This window comes from Papaver somniferum, chromosome 11, assembly GCF_003573695.1.
Source record: "Papaver somniferum cultivar HN1 chromosome 11, ASM357369v1, whole genome shotgun sequence".
In the NCBI taxonomy this organism is placed as follows: domain Eukaryota; kingdom Viridiplantae; phylum Streptophyta; class Magnoliopsida; order Ranunculales; family Papaveraceae; genus Papaver; species Papaver somniferum.
The window spans coordinates 106,672,118-106,688,437 of NC_039368.1; the positions used below are offsets into that span (position 1 = coordinate 106,672,118).

Genomic DNA, 16,320 nt, shown 5'->3' on the forward strand with positions numbered 1-16,320 from the left:
TCTTCAAAGGAGAGGTGTCGATCTTGTAAATGCTTCAAAAATGATCCCTTGGCATAACCCTTACCACCAACGCCATCCGGACAAGCATCAAAGACTTTGAAGGGGCAATGGCAATAGCCATTGCCGACAACATCCACTGTAACGGGAGATGAAGAAGAAGAGTCCTCAAGCCCCTGGGAAGAGTGGGTTAACGACTGTAGCCTGGAAGAAAGCCCTAGTTGCTCTAGCCATGAAAGCTGAAAACCTAACACAAAAACGAAAAACTGAAACCCTAAAACGAAAAATAGCAAAACAGCGAGTCGAAAGAAGGGAAAAATAGAAAACCATGGAAGGGAAATAAACTGGAGAAAGCACAAGTTTACCTTTACCGGAGATGGGAAGCTCTTGTAATATGAGATATAAACTCTCATCTTGAGAGAGCGAGCTTGATTACAACCACTCGGGATAAACGCTAGGTGAATGCTAGTACAAAGTTCATTTTCCTCGTGGTTCGTTCTTTTGATGAGAAGTCGGGCAGAGTTAGTATGGAAGACCAAACCAAATAACAACAAGAAGACTTAGGAAGTTTGAATATGTTTGATCCACCATTAATAAACGACGATGGAGATGACAAGATGATCTTGACACATGTGGAATACTTGTGGTTTGAACGGGAAGGACTACTCAAGGAAGATTGCATTATGGAGCGAAGAGTAACTAAGACACGACAAGGAGAAAAGAAGGCTTTTTTAATTAGACATCAAGGTCAAGTTCCCATCAAGGCAAGATGGTTTAAGAAGAGAAAAGGAACCCTCGAGTTCCCTAACCTCCGGTTCTAACTTTCATGGGAGTTCAAGTTCTTAATGGGAGGGCCCATAATACAGTGTATCTTTCCTGTTTTGGGAACTTAGTAATCCTCAAGTTAGATTAATGGTAGCATTATATTTTAGGAAGGAATATTTCTTTTAAGAAGTATTCCTAGATATGGAAATAGATCTCTAGAAGGTTTGGAAAACCAAACCAAAATAAGGATATCTCTAAGTAAGGTAGTATCTCTTAGAAAAAGAAATAGATTCCTACGAGGTTTAGGAAGCCAGATCAAGGTTAGAAATAGAGATGTTTAGCTCATAACTAAACACACCTAGAGATGGAGGTCGTCTCACCACCTAAAGAAATTTTTTTGAGATAATTACTTGAGGTATTGTAAAACAAAACTTAGCAAAACAGTTTCAAGTAACGAGAGAATGTGAGCATAACAAAGAAAGAATTTTAATAGTTTTCATGTTCCTAATCTAAAAAAGATAGTTTTTTCAGATTGCGTTCTTGTATGTTTTGTTTCTATTTTTTGTCTGTTATTTTGAATTCCGCCTCTATAATAGTCACCAAGTTACATAGATCATACGTATCAAAAGGTGTGAGACAAGGGTGGGCAGTTATAGAAGGAGTTTATAACCTAATGGGAGTGTCCATAACTTTTTTGGAATAGATGTTGAAGGCTGGATCGAGTTAGGAAATAAACTGGCCAATATGCACAATTGTTGGCGGTTATGTAACTGCCATATTGGACAGATGGTTGTCCAATGCATGTACAAGTGATGTGCATGTTTTTTGCCATTGTAACCACTGCACAAATTATGTAAAGGCATTATAAAATCAGTAGGCTTGCAGAGTTGATTTAGAAACTCAAATTGTGAGAGTTTTGGTGAGTTAAAGGCCTGGTTCAATAGGAACAAGTCTGTGTAAGTCCCTAAGTGGGCAAATTTTGTTTATCTTTCCCTTTGATGTGATAAAATGGGTTAATTGTGTCATGTTTTATGTGTTTTTGGTTATATGATCGTTGTTGGTAATGTATGGAAAAACTTGAATACGTATGGGTAAGCATTTCAGAAGAAAAGAAAAAGAAAGGTTAAAGACTTTCGTTGCAGAACTCATATGAGTGTTGTTGTTTGTGTTGGTGCAAACTTGTAAGGCTGAAGTAAGTGTGGGTAAAGCTTGATTCATGAAACCACATTACTCCGGGTTACATTCGTTTCAGAAATTTAAAAGGTGCATTTGCGGGTGTGACACTAAGATGGGTGGATTAAAAGTCCTGTTCCTTTCGGATACCATAGAAATCGGATGCGGTTACCCAAATCGGTTATGGTTTCGAGTACAGTGTCAAAATTAAATGAACTAGAATTGAGACTTGTATAAAGACCAGTACTTGTCAGAGCCGGTGCTCGTTGCTTTTTCCGAAACATTTAAATTATTTTATATAAAGTAGATTTTTTTTTTTAGTTTTGGCTTAACTCTGATTTATCTTTGTAAGGATTCAGAATGTCTGAATTCCATATGAGTGTCGGTAAGAGTGTGTCTGAGTGAGAGTATTTTCTTTTCTGTTATTTTTCAACTGTCACTGTCATTAACAAATTGTACTGTTTGTTTTCTGTCAGTAGCCTTTATAACGCACTTTCTCTGTATCAGTTTCTTTATCAAAAACACAATAAAAGATTTTTATTTCTTAATAGTAAAATCTTTCAATCTGGATGTAAATCTTTTTGATCATCTTTATTAATATGATAAGTTCTTATTATTGTTTTACATGCTATTCACATAGCTCCTCTCTCCAATACACTCGACCCCTCGCAGTTTATACTCTCAATCAAAGTCCAACTGAAAATTGCTCATATCAAAAACAATTTAGAATGGGACTCCTTAACTAATGTGCACCTTGACATTTTAATTTGAACCGTTGATTTAATTTAGAGAGTCATCAACTAATTAATCAACCAATTAAAATAATATGTTAAATATGCACTATTTAGAAGAGTGAATAAATTTGGACCCGTTTGGAATCGGTTTTCGAGTATACTATTGGCAAGTCCCCTTACACGTATTGCCTGGTGTCATTATAGGGTGCTTCGCAAATAAAAAGTCGTTAAATTTCTTTTACACTTTTATGAAAATGTGATGTACAAAACAACTTTGTCTTTGATTAATTGTAAAATACCTCGTTTTCTTCGAGAGACAGGAAAAACCTGATCTAGGGTTTCATCTATTGAGTTCTGATCTAAATTGGATTTCATGCGAAATTTCTACTGGTGATCTTCATCGATGGATGAATCTTATGCCGGCTTACCTACTAGTCATCTGCTTGGTTCAGTTCCTGTAAGTAGTCCTAGTTGCTTATCAAATTTCCCTCGTTATCATTTCTTATGGGGTTTCCCTAAATCTACGTAGGGTTTATGTAAACTTTTCTGCAATCTTGCTTTGTATAAAATGTTTGATTTTATTCGGATGTACCCTAATCAGCCTAGTTGGTTAATAGGATAATTAGTGATTGGTAAAAAGAATGATGGCATTTTGATGTGATGATTTGCTTTCAATCTGCTTACTCAATAGTCTCATTCACTTAATCTACTTCCTTCGTTTGTTTATAATTTATTTGTTGAACCAAGTAAAAAAGAATAAAATGAATGCATGATTATGCAACATGGTGAGTTTCTTGATGCTAAAATGGCGAATGGTTTCCTTGCGTGATGCACTTTCTTTAAGATTTCTACTATTCAGAATTCAGAGAATATTCAAGACTGCCTGAATTGGGAAAATGGTCTAAAATTCTAAACACAATGTGTTTATTGGACGGTAATTTGATTACAGATATGATTGTGTCTATTTAAACGGGAAAAACCTTTGCGGGTATGTTTAAGTCTTTGGTTTGGGTTTTCGCTGATCCATTCCAATTTGTTACAGGCTGTGATCAGTAGTGCCCCGGAGAGAAAGCCCGAATATGCAAGTATGTGGGACTAACTCCCAGTTGTTCTATTTCTTCAATCGAGCACTGGTTTTCTCTTCTAATTTAAGTTCTTCTTTTGACTGCTTGCTTATTTCATTTGCTTCTGCAGATCCACAAGCAAATTTGCAGATATTTCCTCCTAATAATGGTGTAGATAAAGGGAAGAGTTCAAAGAGTTATGAAGGTCTAGGAAGTCCCAGTGGTACGTCACCAGTTAGATGTTATCGAGCAAATACTCTATTTTAGGATGTAACATACACAAATTGGGTTTTAAATTACTATCTGAAGCTGATGGCTTCCCTTGTACTTGTTTTTGTCTATGTTACTAACCATTACACCCATGGCTATTCGACAAGTGATGAGTTTATGGGATTGTCATTGAGGAACTTAAATCTCCCACCCTAGCAAATCACAGCTTACAAATTCCAACTTGTTGCACTTATGTTGGCAGTTATTTTCTATTTACTTCTTTTTCTAATCACAGACTCTCTACAATACAGGAGGAAACGAAGAACCACCCACAAATAGTTGGAAAGGATATTTTAACATCGCTTCATACACACAGTATTTCGATGTGGATACTGATGTTGTTCTTGACAGAATTAAGAGTTCACTCTATCCTCATCATGGAGATTTTTTCACAAAGATTGATGGTAACCCTGATTTGTGAGTTGAATATCTGTCACTTTTTTCTTTTCTTTTTTCTACTTGAGATGAACGAGTTAAGCTTCATTTGAAGTTCGCATTTATTAAATAACAGCAGTACTGCAAACATAGGGAGGGGTGTTTTGGGAGGCCATAGAGCGGGTATACAGTGTGAAACATAGAAGGTGCTTGCAGGGCAAATTTGTTTTTCAATGCGAATGAAATGTAGCTTCTGCGTGTTACAAACTTAGGATGAAGGATGGCCATGGCGTAGCTGCTAGGACTTGAGTCCACATTTTGATGGTTGCATGGAGATTTGTTGGATTTGAAGTGTACTCGATGGTTTTCTTTTTCTTTCCTCTCCGTGTCATCTAACCTTTCTTATGGACCTCTTAAGTATGTACCGCTCACTTATTTGAGCATATTGCCAGTTTCCAACCTTATGAACCTCTGCCAGTCTGCCTCTTGGAGTTTTATATGTTGAGTTTTTACTTTATTTACACAGTAAAACAATAAATATATGTTTTCCATTATCCATCCTGCATTTAAGTGACTTGGAGCTTGATTTTAACAACCCACTATAAGTTACCTCAGTATTCTCGGTTAAGAGTTTCTTGAACATATTTTTTTGGTCCATAAGAGTCGGGCTTATTGTGGCAATCTTGGCGATACTTCAGGTATGGGTTGATCTGGATCTCCACTACATTGGTCTTTGTGGTGGCTGCTTTTGGAAACTGCGCTACCTACCTGATGGACAAATCAAGCAATAGTAAAACAACATGGAACTTTGATGTTGGCTATCTTAGCATGGCGGCTTGTGCAATATATGGTTATACACTTGTGGTGCCCACAGCATTTTTCTTTTTGCTTCAGTATCTTGGATCAAGTCCCAGCCTTGTGCGCTTCTGGTGTATGTGGGGTTATTCTCTCTTCATCTTCATCTGTTGCTCTGTGAGTATCCATCTGTTTGTCTCGTACTATAGTTGGCTATCTAGACTTTTAATTGCTTTCCTGATTAAAGGGAATCCCATTACCCTTACTGCAGGGGAAGGACCAAAGTCTTATTCCTAATAGTATACTTGTTAAAGCACTGAATATAGTATGTTCCATTTGGTATTATATCACTCAAGAGAGTTTTTGAAGCTGTAATGCAGTACAGTGCAATATTTAATGAGAAATAAGGTGTGCATGATAAGAAATGAAAGTTGATTATTTGCTTCACATCGCGACAAACAACTGATAATTGTATCAGCGAATAGCACAAAATTAGTATGTGCATTAAGAGAGAACGATAAGTACTTCTCGCATGTAATTAAGGAGCACATTGGGTGTTATATTTCTGTTCATTGAAAATCATTTGTCTAAAACTCGAACCTGTAGGATTCTTTCAAGTCATAACCATCCAGTATATAACAATTGCATGCTTAACACATTCCTTCCAGGTTAATATCTTAGAAAGTTGATTATTTGCTTCACATCGCGACAAACAACTGATAATTGTATCAGCGAATAGCACAAAATTAGTATGTGCATTAAGAGAGAACGATAAGTACTTTTCACATGTAATTAAGGAGCACATTGGGTGTTATATTTCTGTTCATTGAAAATCATTTGTCTAAAACTCGAACCTGTAGGATTCTTCAAGTCATAACCATCCAGTATATAACAATTGCATGCTTAACACATTCCTTCCAGGTTAATATCTTAGAAAGAAGATTTAATTGGTTCAGCTGATATCTAAGTTACGCATTTATCGTTATCCTGCTTCAGTTTCCCAACAATCTAATGACAAATATAATATGTTATATGGTTTTCCTTCTGAGTGAGTGTTTTTTTTTTGTTGATTATGCAGGTCTAGGATTTCTTATATTTTTCTCGTTATGTTTTTGTTTTACATACCTCTAACTTCATATTGTTCATGTACCCTGTCAGTTCCTGATGATTCCTCCGCTTGAGTTTGTTCGATGGACCGTCATTCTCGTTGCAGGGGTGGTATCAGCTTTCTTTGTTGCTTTTAACATAAAGTCGTATATTGGGGGAAGTGATGTTAATCTTGTGGTGGTTGCCTCGTTCGTCCTTCAACTTGTTCTGGCTCTTTTTATCAAGATTTGGTTCTTCTCATAGATCAGACCCCGTCTCACGTAAATTTGTGTCTTTTTGTGTTCCTGTGTGACGCTGAGTGGACAAATATGTCTTTTTTTTAATACATTAACCCAGGCGTGGCGCTGGGCAAGCTGGGCAGTTGTTCGGGGGGCCAAAATGCAATACTTTGTTCTGGAAAGAGCTGATGTATATTTTATCACCCACATTGTAATCATCTTTTATCAGTGACTCATGCAACTTCTTTACCATAAAATGAAGGTATTCTTGTCCCTGAACAAACTGTCAGTAGAAAGTGCACTGTGAAATTGGATAGAAGGAACCCATTTCAACTGAGTTTTAGTCCCAGACTTGGTATCTTATTTTCCAGGTTAATTAAATTGTGATTTTGCTATCGCAATCTAGATTTTAGTTTTTGATTTTGATTTACATTTTTATGATTCTTTGTTTTGTTTTGTTTTTTTGGTGAACAAGAAAAAACAAGGTTTGACTCCCAAAAATTAGAACTTTGGTCCAATTTATTAACTAGGAGTTCTGAGTGGTGAGAAAACAACGAGCCTTTAACTTTCAGGGCATAAGATTGAGTCTCAAGAGCACTGAGATCCAAGTTCTTATCCAAAAAAATTCACTGTCATTTGCTGATTGGCAAGAAAATATGGCAAACAGTATGCAACGCACATCGAGAGTTTCTTTGCAAGGGAGCGTCTACAGCTGGGACAACAGAGCCTAGTCCAAAACTGGGACATGAGATGGCACAATCCTAATAGTTGAAAGGAGAATGATTCTAACATCGGGATTAATAGCGGGGTGAAGAAGGAAATGATTAAATGTCCAGATTTATTATCCCAGGACAGTGATAGTTGTCCCGGTTCTAGAGTTTTCGATTAAATATCCTAAGTTCCCTGTCCATGTCAGTCTTTTGGAAATTCTTTGAACATATTCAAGTCTCATTTTAATATCCAATTCTGGATGAAATTTATTGGTCTCATGGATTATCTACTTTGCTCCAACACCTACACATGATGCACATTGCTCCTTCATGTTAAAGCTATATTCATGTTCTTAGTTTCTTTTTCTTATCCCCGAAATTTGCTTCTTCATGTTAAAGCTATATTGCATGAAAGTATTATTGATATGTTGTTGTCTTACTACGTACAATTATCAAGTCCTTTCCAATCACTCAATACGGTATAAGTTTGTCATATGGCAATGTGAGGCGAGGAGTGTGGACATCTAGCTAGTATTGTCCTTTCCGTTCTACTTTCTTCTCCACATATCTGACGTTTCACTTCCAAGACCAATTATGAGGATTAGTCTCAGAGTTTTGGCAGATTCCACCTAACCACTACACCACCACCATAGTATAATAGACTACAAGAGTTGGCCCATGAGAATGAGATGCCATGGACTCGATCCAATCTAAAAGAAACAACACATCCACGATTCATATCTTGTTAGTTAGTCCATCCGAATACATTTTAAGACGGTAAAAATCCATCTAATGTGAGTGATACAATATGGCAAAAGTGCACAGAGAGAAGTGCTCGCGGACAGGAATGGAGCCAGCATATATATGGTGATGGGGCGATTTTCTTATTTTGTCTCGTCATGTCTGAGTCGTATTTTCCCGGTTACCGATAACCGGAGGCAACAACTGTGGAATACCGGATCAAACGGAAACAGAAATGTAAATAACAGTTGCACATGGACTTGATCCCCTTATATATTTTATTTTTTTCATGTGCGTGTGCTGATACCTGATTGGTAAGTCCCTCGACACCACACAATTATTCTGCAACCAACACTACTGTTTTTTTTTGTTAAATAGTGAATATGCGACGCCACCTGTTTGACAATGATTTGCACTTGAATAAAATCCAGAACACATTACCCAAAATATGCCTTAGTATATTATTGAACTAGCTAGTACTATCACTGTTATTATGCTGATTATAATAACGTGTTTTGAAGCTTAGGCTATAATTGTTTACATTTTTATGGCATCTCGAAGGTTGACTCCTACTGCCAGTATATTCGTCGCGACAAACTAAAAGCAAATGGATCCAAAATGAATATCACGAAAAACTAATCTCAGATTTGCAATTATTTGATCAGAGACTCGTACGAACATCTTTCAGTTGCATCATGATACAATCAAACAAGAAATGGTCGGAAAAACACGTTTGCATGTGGATGTGGTCGATAATCCCGTTTGTTCATTTCTAACTGCCATCACTAAAAACAGTTCAAATAATGTAACAACATCATAACTTATGGTGTTTCGAAATTGATTGATTAGCTAAACACAATTAAATATTCCAGGATATCAATGATTGAAATGATAAATCGTTTGAGTGGATCAATGAGCCATCCTAATTATTTTATTAAGCGAGGAAAATCAGGTTAGAGGGCAAATCAAATCGATGAGTCATCCTAATAACATGTAATTATCAAACTTGGTTTAAGCAATCTTGGAAGTACTAAGTACGTGACATCCGAATAATGGAGTAAGTTAGGTTTTGCCGCGTCTTTCAGTTAAGAATTAGGATATCCGAGATTGCGTTGTTGCTGATGGGCGTTGCGCGGTAACACGTAGCCGTTTCTCGAGGTCTGTCCGTCTTCCTTAAGGATCACTCTAAGACAGAATTCTGTTGTGTTCGTCTTGATGAGAAGCGTACTCCTCAGGAATACTGTAAAAAAAACGCGGGTTTTTATGAATCTGACTATGAACCTAGTAAAAGCAAAGCGTATTTATTGATCCAGCATTTCCAAGATTCGTTGAATAATTCCCAGATACGTCACTGTGTATAAGGTGTGCCTACCTAAGTGATAAGGGGTATCAAGAAGTTCCAACTCCATGTACTGTTTGAGCGCCACAGAGGCACAGTGGTAGTTAAATGTGCCATTCCCTCTCCCCCGTGGCAGCCATTCATCGACACTGCAATCTCATATTATTAGCAAACTTAAATTGTAAGCCTAAAATCATAAGTATAGAACTTGTTTGTTCCTGCAAGAGCAGTGCCACAATTTGTTGCAAAATTCCAAAATTTTAGAACCAAAAATTTGCAAATTTTCGCCAAATGTTTTTTGACTTACTTTTTTCGGAACGGTGAAGGTTATATTAAGAAAAAAAAAATCAATCTACCAAAGGTAGATGGAAACACAAGACCAAATGTCTTTATAGGACCTGACAAGCCAAAACAAGACCAAACAGGCCTGACGAACCAACACAAGCCATAAGAGACCATTACAAGTGCAGCGGAAACCATAAAAATATTTTGCATAATATTGGAGATTGACACGAGAATAGTTACACTATACTCTTTTTTGTCTCGTATATATAAGTTGAAATCGATGAAATTTCTTAGATTAAGATTTTTTTTTATTTCATAAACTTTCATTATTTTTCCGCATATCTAATGGGACAAGAAGAATCCAAAATTCCACCTTTATATGTGGGACGAAGGGAATAGTCAGAACAGCTTAAGTCCTGTTACGAAAAAAGAAAAAGAGAACCTAATGAACATATTTATGTCTTATCTCAAGCTTAGATAAGTTTATCAGGTTGTCTTAATAAAATCTCTTTGCAAAAATGGAGAAAGAAGAAGGGGACATCATGGAAGGAAAGGTTGTGGGACTTGATTCCATTCGTTATCTAATGGACAATTTGGTTAGAAAGAAGTAGAAAGTTTTTCCAGAAAATTTAGCGAATAAATTTACTTATTAATGATGTGATAGACACATTTTTGTGTCTTATATAATCTCAATTGTATATATTATTAGTGCTCGATTTTATATTTATTATGGCTTTTTATGTCCATGTAGGTATTTTTGGAGAAATAAGCTTTTGCGGCGAAATTGGCTAAAAAAGTGGTTTTTGTGCTCGTGGGAGAAAATACTATACGGACTCTCACTTTGGATAAGGGGCAACCTAATTACTAAGGGGTGACCCATTTCCAGGCATCTGCTAAAGGGAGACCGGGACTGGATAGGGGGCATCCTTCTTCACATTTCAAATTAACGTTTTGGCGGGAAAAGAAATGTTTCACGAACAGTTTTTAGGATTCGATTGTTGGACGATTTCTAAAGAGACTCAATCGCCAAACTCGACTGAGATGGACTCTAATAGACTAAACAGGCCTGTTACAAGTGATTTAACCCAACCAATTGGGCTGTATAAGTCGGAGGAAGCGATCAAAGTCCAAACAGGACACGTACTCTCTATTTAACTTTCAAAGCTATTTTTAAGAGATTCTGGGAGAGTTTTACGCTGAAGTAAACTATACTTGGTCCTGTTCAAGTCTTGATAAGAGTTTGGTGGCAATTTTATATCTAAAAAACGCGTACAGGGAGTGACAGGAGAGATTTTCTCAACTGCACGCAGAGAAGAAGAAAAAAAGAATAGTCGCCGATAGAAGAGATTTTCTCGGGATTTTTGGAGCTGATTGGGTATATAAAAAGGCTGGTGCGAAGTGAGAGAAAATTATCAAGAGTTTGGGGTCGAGAGAATCGGAGCAGAGGCTGGGAGAGACGAAGAACAGGAGCAGAAGAAAAGTTCTCTGCTGCTGCTCGAGGAGGAGGAAGAAGATGAAGAACAGACGCTTCTGAAGCGTCGTTCTTCAACAGTGCCAGCTACAGAAGATAAGTGTCGCTTCTTTGCTGCAGTTATGTTCTATCGTTTCTTTTTGGACGTTTTTTGTGAGTCTCATAACCACTATTTTATAACTTTTGACTCTTTTAATCACACTTTGAACTTTAAATTAATATTTTGAGTGTGTGATTGATATGAATAGCTAAACCCCAATACTGGGATGATGGAGGAAGCCATATTTTATACATATCAAAATTATATTTAATTCTTTTATGACTTCTCGCATTTTTATTAAATGTTTTATGATTTTTCTTAATTGATTGTCATTTCTTTTGATGGTTTATGCTTGGTCTTAGTACTTTTGATATGCCATGCTTTCGATTTACAGTTAATCTTCTAAAAATCTACCTTAGCAAGAATTAGAGTCCCTATTTTTATGTGAGCTATAATTGTTTTGGAAATAAATATATTAATTATATGAATGATTATGGTTGAATCCTGAGTCCTAGTGTCTCTTGATCCTGTGACAATTTTTGTACATATATTTTTAAATCTTTCAAGTCCGAGCATCGAACTCTTATTTACCGCAATCGAAATATTACAACAAAATGGCGCCGCTGCCGGGGAGTCGTGGCCCAAGTCGACTTCAACGGTTCATCCCCCGTCTGGTACGGGAGGTAAGTCCATCGAAACACTCGCGAATCTCCTGTAAGCGAGTTACTGTATTCCTTAAGGTGATTCATTGATTGAGGATGAATTTGGACTGTTTTTAAATTCCTAGTAAAGGGCAAGGCCTGGTCAATACAAGATAAGGGTTTGGATTTCATCACCGCTCCCTTCTTGTCCGCCTTAGGAAAACGAATGTCGAGCTGGTATGATAAGAAGCCAATACAATGATATATCGACCTGAATTTGATAGAAGCCAATACAATGATAGAAGCCAATACAATGATATATCGACCTGAATTCAATCATATATTTTTGTGATTGTGTAGAATTCCCTTGCAATTAAGAATGTCGAGCTGGTATGATAGAAGCCAATACAATGAATATCGACCTGAATTTGAATATGGACATCATCAGTTTTATTACCATGGTGGGAATAGTGGTTGGGAACACCAAACTTTTCAAGGTTATGGTTCATACCATGGTGAGCCCAATCACTATCCTCACAACCATCAGTCATACGAGAAAAATTCTGCTAATTCCTCTTTACTTGAGTCGACACGTAAGTTAGCTGAGACAGCACGTAAGTTCGCTGAAATGAATAACTTAGTTATGGACGAAAATAATGCAATGAGTGAACTTTCTTTACCTGATTTCCTAGATTACGTCAGGAATTCATGTGAGTCGGCACAAAATCTTTTGTTAGAGACCCAGAATAGAACTTCTCTAAAAGATCTAAATTTCCAAAATAGTGTTTCCAATTTTACCCTTGATGTAAATAGTGAATATTTGCCTAATCTAGAGGATGAGGTTAGAATAAAAGACACTACTTATTTAGATAAGGTTCAATCATGTTCGTACTATGATGATGAGGATAGCAGTAATGAAGAATCTGAAATATGTAGGCATAGTGATCATGAGTCTAGTAATCCAATTGACCTGTATAGTGATTATATTATTTCTAGTTCAAATCCAAATAATTTTTATGATTATTCACCTATTTAAAAGGACGAGGATTTGATTAGGGATACCACCGTTTTAGACGATGTAGTTTTTCCTTTTGATTACGAAGCTGATAGTGGTTTAGAGGAACGGGTTCATTTCGAAAATACTGTTTTAGAGTCTAGCGACTTAGAAACAATAGTCTTGGAAGAAGAATATAGACCCGTAGAGATGAGTAAAGATGCACTACCTGATAATAACTTAGAAGAATCTCTTGAATATTTTAAGGACTCTGAAGATACGGAAATTCAAGAAATAATTAGAGGTCTATCTAGAGACACTGAAAACTCTAAGTTTGGGGGTGATTATCACTTTCCTAGTGCCTTACCTTTAACTCTCAGAAAGTCCCCACACTTAGGACTTGATATCTTTGCCTCGACCATTTTGCAAGATTACCTTCATACTCGTTTTCCCGAACCTAATGATGTCCAGGAAGAAGTTCAGTCGTTAGAAACCCATCCTCTGGTTGATGTGGTTTTCCCAGGCTATGATACCCAGATTGACTTTGTTTTCCCACCAAATAGTTTTATTCCAAATGTGGGAACGTTTGTATTTCAAATGTGTCGAATATTAAGTTGTGAGACTAAACCTAAATGCGTTAGGAAATTAGAATCGACACATTTGCTTAAGAATGACCACTACTCTCATTTTGGTCAATATTGTAAGTCAAATCTTATTGACTTAGAGCATCCTCAGTTATTTAGGTTATTATTGTGCGCTTCTAAGATCATATCTGAGTTTTTCCAGACTCTAGGACCTAATGATTCGGATCCCACCTATGAATAAACGCAACCTATGAAAATATTTTATTTAGACCCTTTCTTAGAACCTGAACCTGAACCACAATTAGATATAAATATCTTAATCAGGAAACTAGATAAGGGCATGTATCCTTGTTCACTTTTTGGTTATTGTAGTTTCCTTTGGTCAGCTCTTTTTGGTTTTAAGACCCACAGTTATTTCGGCTACTGTTATACGGTTCGAGTGACTAACCTTCCGATGTCTGGCTGAAGACTTTAAACTTAGCACTTCTTGGGAGGTAACCCAATCTCATGCAACACGGTAATATCTTTCCTTATCTCTTTTGCTTCAAATGGTAACAGTTTCTCCTTGTTCATGCTTTTAATTTCATCTTTAGAACATTGAGGACAATGTTAGATTTAAGTTTGGGGGTATGGGAGAAACTTTTTAGTTGCAGTATGAATAAATAAACTCCAGAGCCTAGAAATTTATGCGTATTTAGGATGGCACTAACCAATCTAAGTGGATGGAAGCATTTTGGTTGTAGGAGTTGAGGAACCAATCTGAATAGATGGAAACATCTAAAGAGTCTATTCATAAAAGCACAGAGCTCAGGTGTTAGAAATAACATGATAGTTTCACCATATCTCGTTGAGTCCTTTTCACTTCTATTTTTATTTTATTTTGTTTTTAAACCATGTTTCTCTAAGTGATAGGTGGGGCCCACGATTCAAGTTGTTACCAATGCTAGGATGAATTAGAGTGATTGAGTTACAAAAAAAAAAAAAGTTGAAAAAAAAAGTTGAAAAAAAAAAGTTGAAAAAAAAAAGAAAAAAATTTGAGACCAGACCATTTGACCAAAAGGAATAAATTCAATAAAGTCGACCACTGGTACCCTTGTATATGCCAGTATGTTGATATTAGTCAGACTAGTATCTCAATCCATTAGGATAGGTTCATTTTGGCGGAGGCCTTCAGACAGATATGGGAAACGCCGTTCACTTAGTAAACATCAAAACCATCTATGTTTTTCTATATCCATCTCTTAATCTTTCCATGTGATTAGTTTGACTCCGAATATGATGTCCATAGTGCAAATATCTGAGTAGAGCTCTGTCACTTATATATGAATTTTAGTATGCTTGAGTGAAAACTCGTGTACATCAATTGGAATTTCGCATCAGGGTACTTCCTCTTGTAGTCAATAAGTATGTCAACCAAGGAGATTCTTTAGTGCCTTCCAAGGTTCGTTGTAGATAGCTAGGGTCTGGAGTATTAAGGTTTTGTGGGTATATCTCTTGTAAGCCCTCCCGAGACTATAACTCGGCCACTAGGGCCACCTAGGGGTTTAAAGGCTTGTTGCATACGCTAAATGCAATCGACGATGCCTGCGACAGTGAGTTAGGATTTTATTTTCTATCTGATTTGCTCGAGGACTAGAAAATAATGATGTAAAATATGTTGGTATATTGGTATTGGGAACTTGTGAGAATTTGTAAGTTTGATATTATGTTATATGTAAGTTGTTATCAGCATATAAATTATTATTTCAGAGTTCAGTCCAATTTTTGTATTTTTTGTCTCACAAAAGAACCATTTAATTTTTCTTACGTACGAGTTTTGCATTTAGTTGCGCGAAGAAAAAATAAACGAGAACTTAATGCAAATTCCAAATCGCTTCTATTGACATTTTGGATGTACATCTGGAAAAAAAATATTGCACAAACACGCAAAAAAACAACAACAATGATGTCTGCTTATGGGAACGTGAGATGTACACATGAAAAATTAAAGGAAAAAACGTATAGATATGTGGAAAAAAGATGAGTCAATTTCCAGACTGAAGTATCGATTATATGCATTTAAAAAACGAATTATCTTCCACACATCATACTTGTCTTCGAAAGGAGTGTTATTTTGTAGTGATACCGATATAAGTTTGAAATTGAGCCCACAAGTCAAGTCATTTTCGATTTATTCTGTTAGAAAGTCTCTTTGAGATTGATTTTTGTTAGAGGGAGAGAAAAACAAATTTAAGGATAGCAAAACTCACAGTTAACTCATGAACTATGATAAATTTATTTTTGCGAGTCAGACGAGGTAACCCTTGCTAGGAACCATAAACAAAACAAAACCTTCTTGTCACCAACATTATAATTTCTTTGGAATTTAACAAAGAAATGAATATGATCTAGGTGATTTAATGGATGCTTGATATAAAATGGAATTCTTGTACTTGTATGACATATAAATCATGAGATCTGGAAAAGAACTTTTTTGTCTTCCTCAAGCCTGTGCAGATACAGTCGTATACTCAAATGTAATAATTGATTGAAAAAAACATACAATCATAGTCAAATATATTTTTTTACATGGATCATGGCTTTTATTAATGGAAGAATATTTACTAAATTTAATTTTATCATTCATCAAATCTCTGATTGGTCGAATAATCTTCTTTAGATTTGGTTGTTCAACTCATATTTAGATTTGAATGTTTTGAACAAAGAAATGCAATATATATTGAGGAAGTAATTTTGTGATTACAATGGAAAGAATATAATTTAAAGATATTTGAAGTATAAGTTCTGGTAGTGGTAGAAAAGGTTATGGTCAGTACGATTTCCAAGAAGGTTAAGTTTTGTTTAGATGTTGAGGCGTGGGAAAAATATGTGTACGTGGTTAGTGACTCAACTACGATTTCTTCTCTTCTCGTATATTTTTTTGCTCTCCCTCTAACTAAATTATTGACATTGAGCTTTATACCATACTCAATACGAGAACCTATGGAACCACGAACTAAACTTTTAAACTTGAGAAA

At 36.1% G+C, this 16,320-nt stretch overlaps 1 protein-coding gene across 1 annotated transcript; it reads left to right on the forward strand.

The window, feature by feature from the left end:
* The first annotated feature begins 2,924 nt into the window (after window positions 1–2,924).
* LOC113323065 (protein YIPF1 homolog) lies at window positions 2,925–6,781 on the forward strand. The gene is made up of 6 exons (XM_026571311.1): window positions 2,925–3,126; window positions 3,712–3,754; window positions 3,864–3,956; window positions 4,255–4,420; window positions 5,077–5,350; window positions 6,332–6,781. The coding sequence occupies exons 1-6, from the start codon at window positions 3,073–3,075 to the stop codon at window positions 6,521–6,523; spliced, it is 822 nt and encodes a 273-aa protein (XP_026427096.1). The 5' UTR covers window positions 2,925–3,072; the 3' UTR covers window positions 6,524–6,781.
* The last annotated feature ends 9,539 nt before the right edge of the window (window positions 6,782–16,320 follow it).

Bases quoted from the DNA above. Each gene is read 5' to 3' on its own strand.
- LOC113323065 (XM_026571311.1), top strand. From the start codon at position 3,073: ATGGATGAATCTTATGCCGGCTTACCTACTAGTCATCTGCTTGGTTCA. The intron at 3,127-3,711 runs GTAAGTAGTCCT...AATTTGTTACAG, and splicing joins ATCTGCTTGGTTCAGTTCCT to GCTGTGATCAGTAGTGCCCC. The intron at 3,755-3,863 runs GTATGTGGGACT...TTGCTTCTGCAG, and splicing joins GAGAAAGCCCGAATATGCAA to ATCCACAAGCAAATTTGCAG.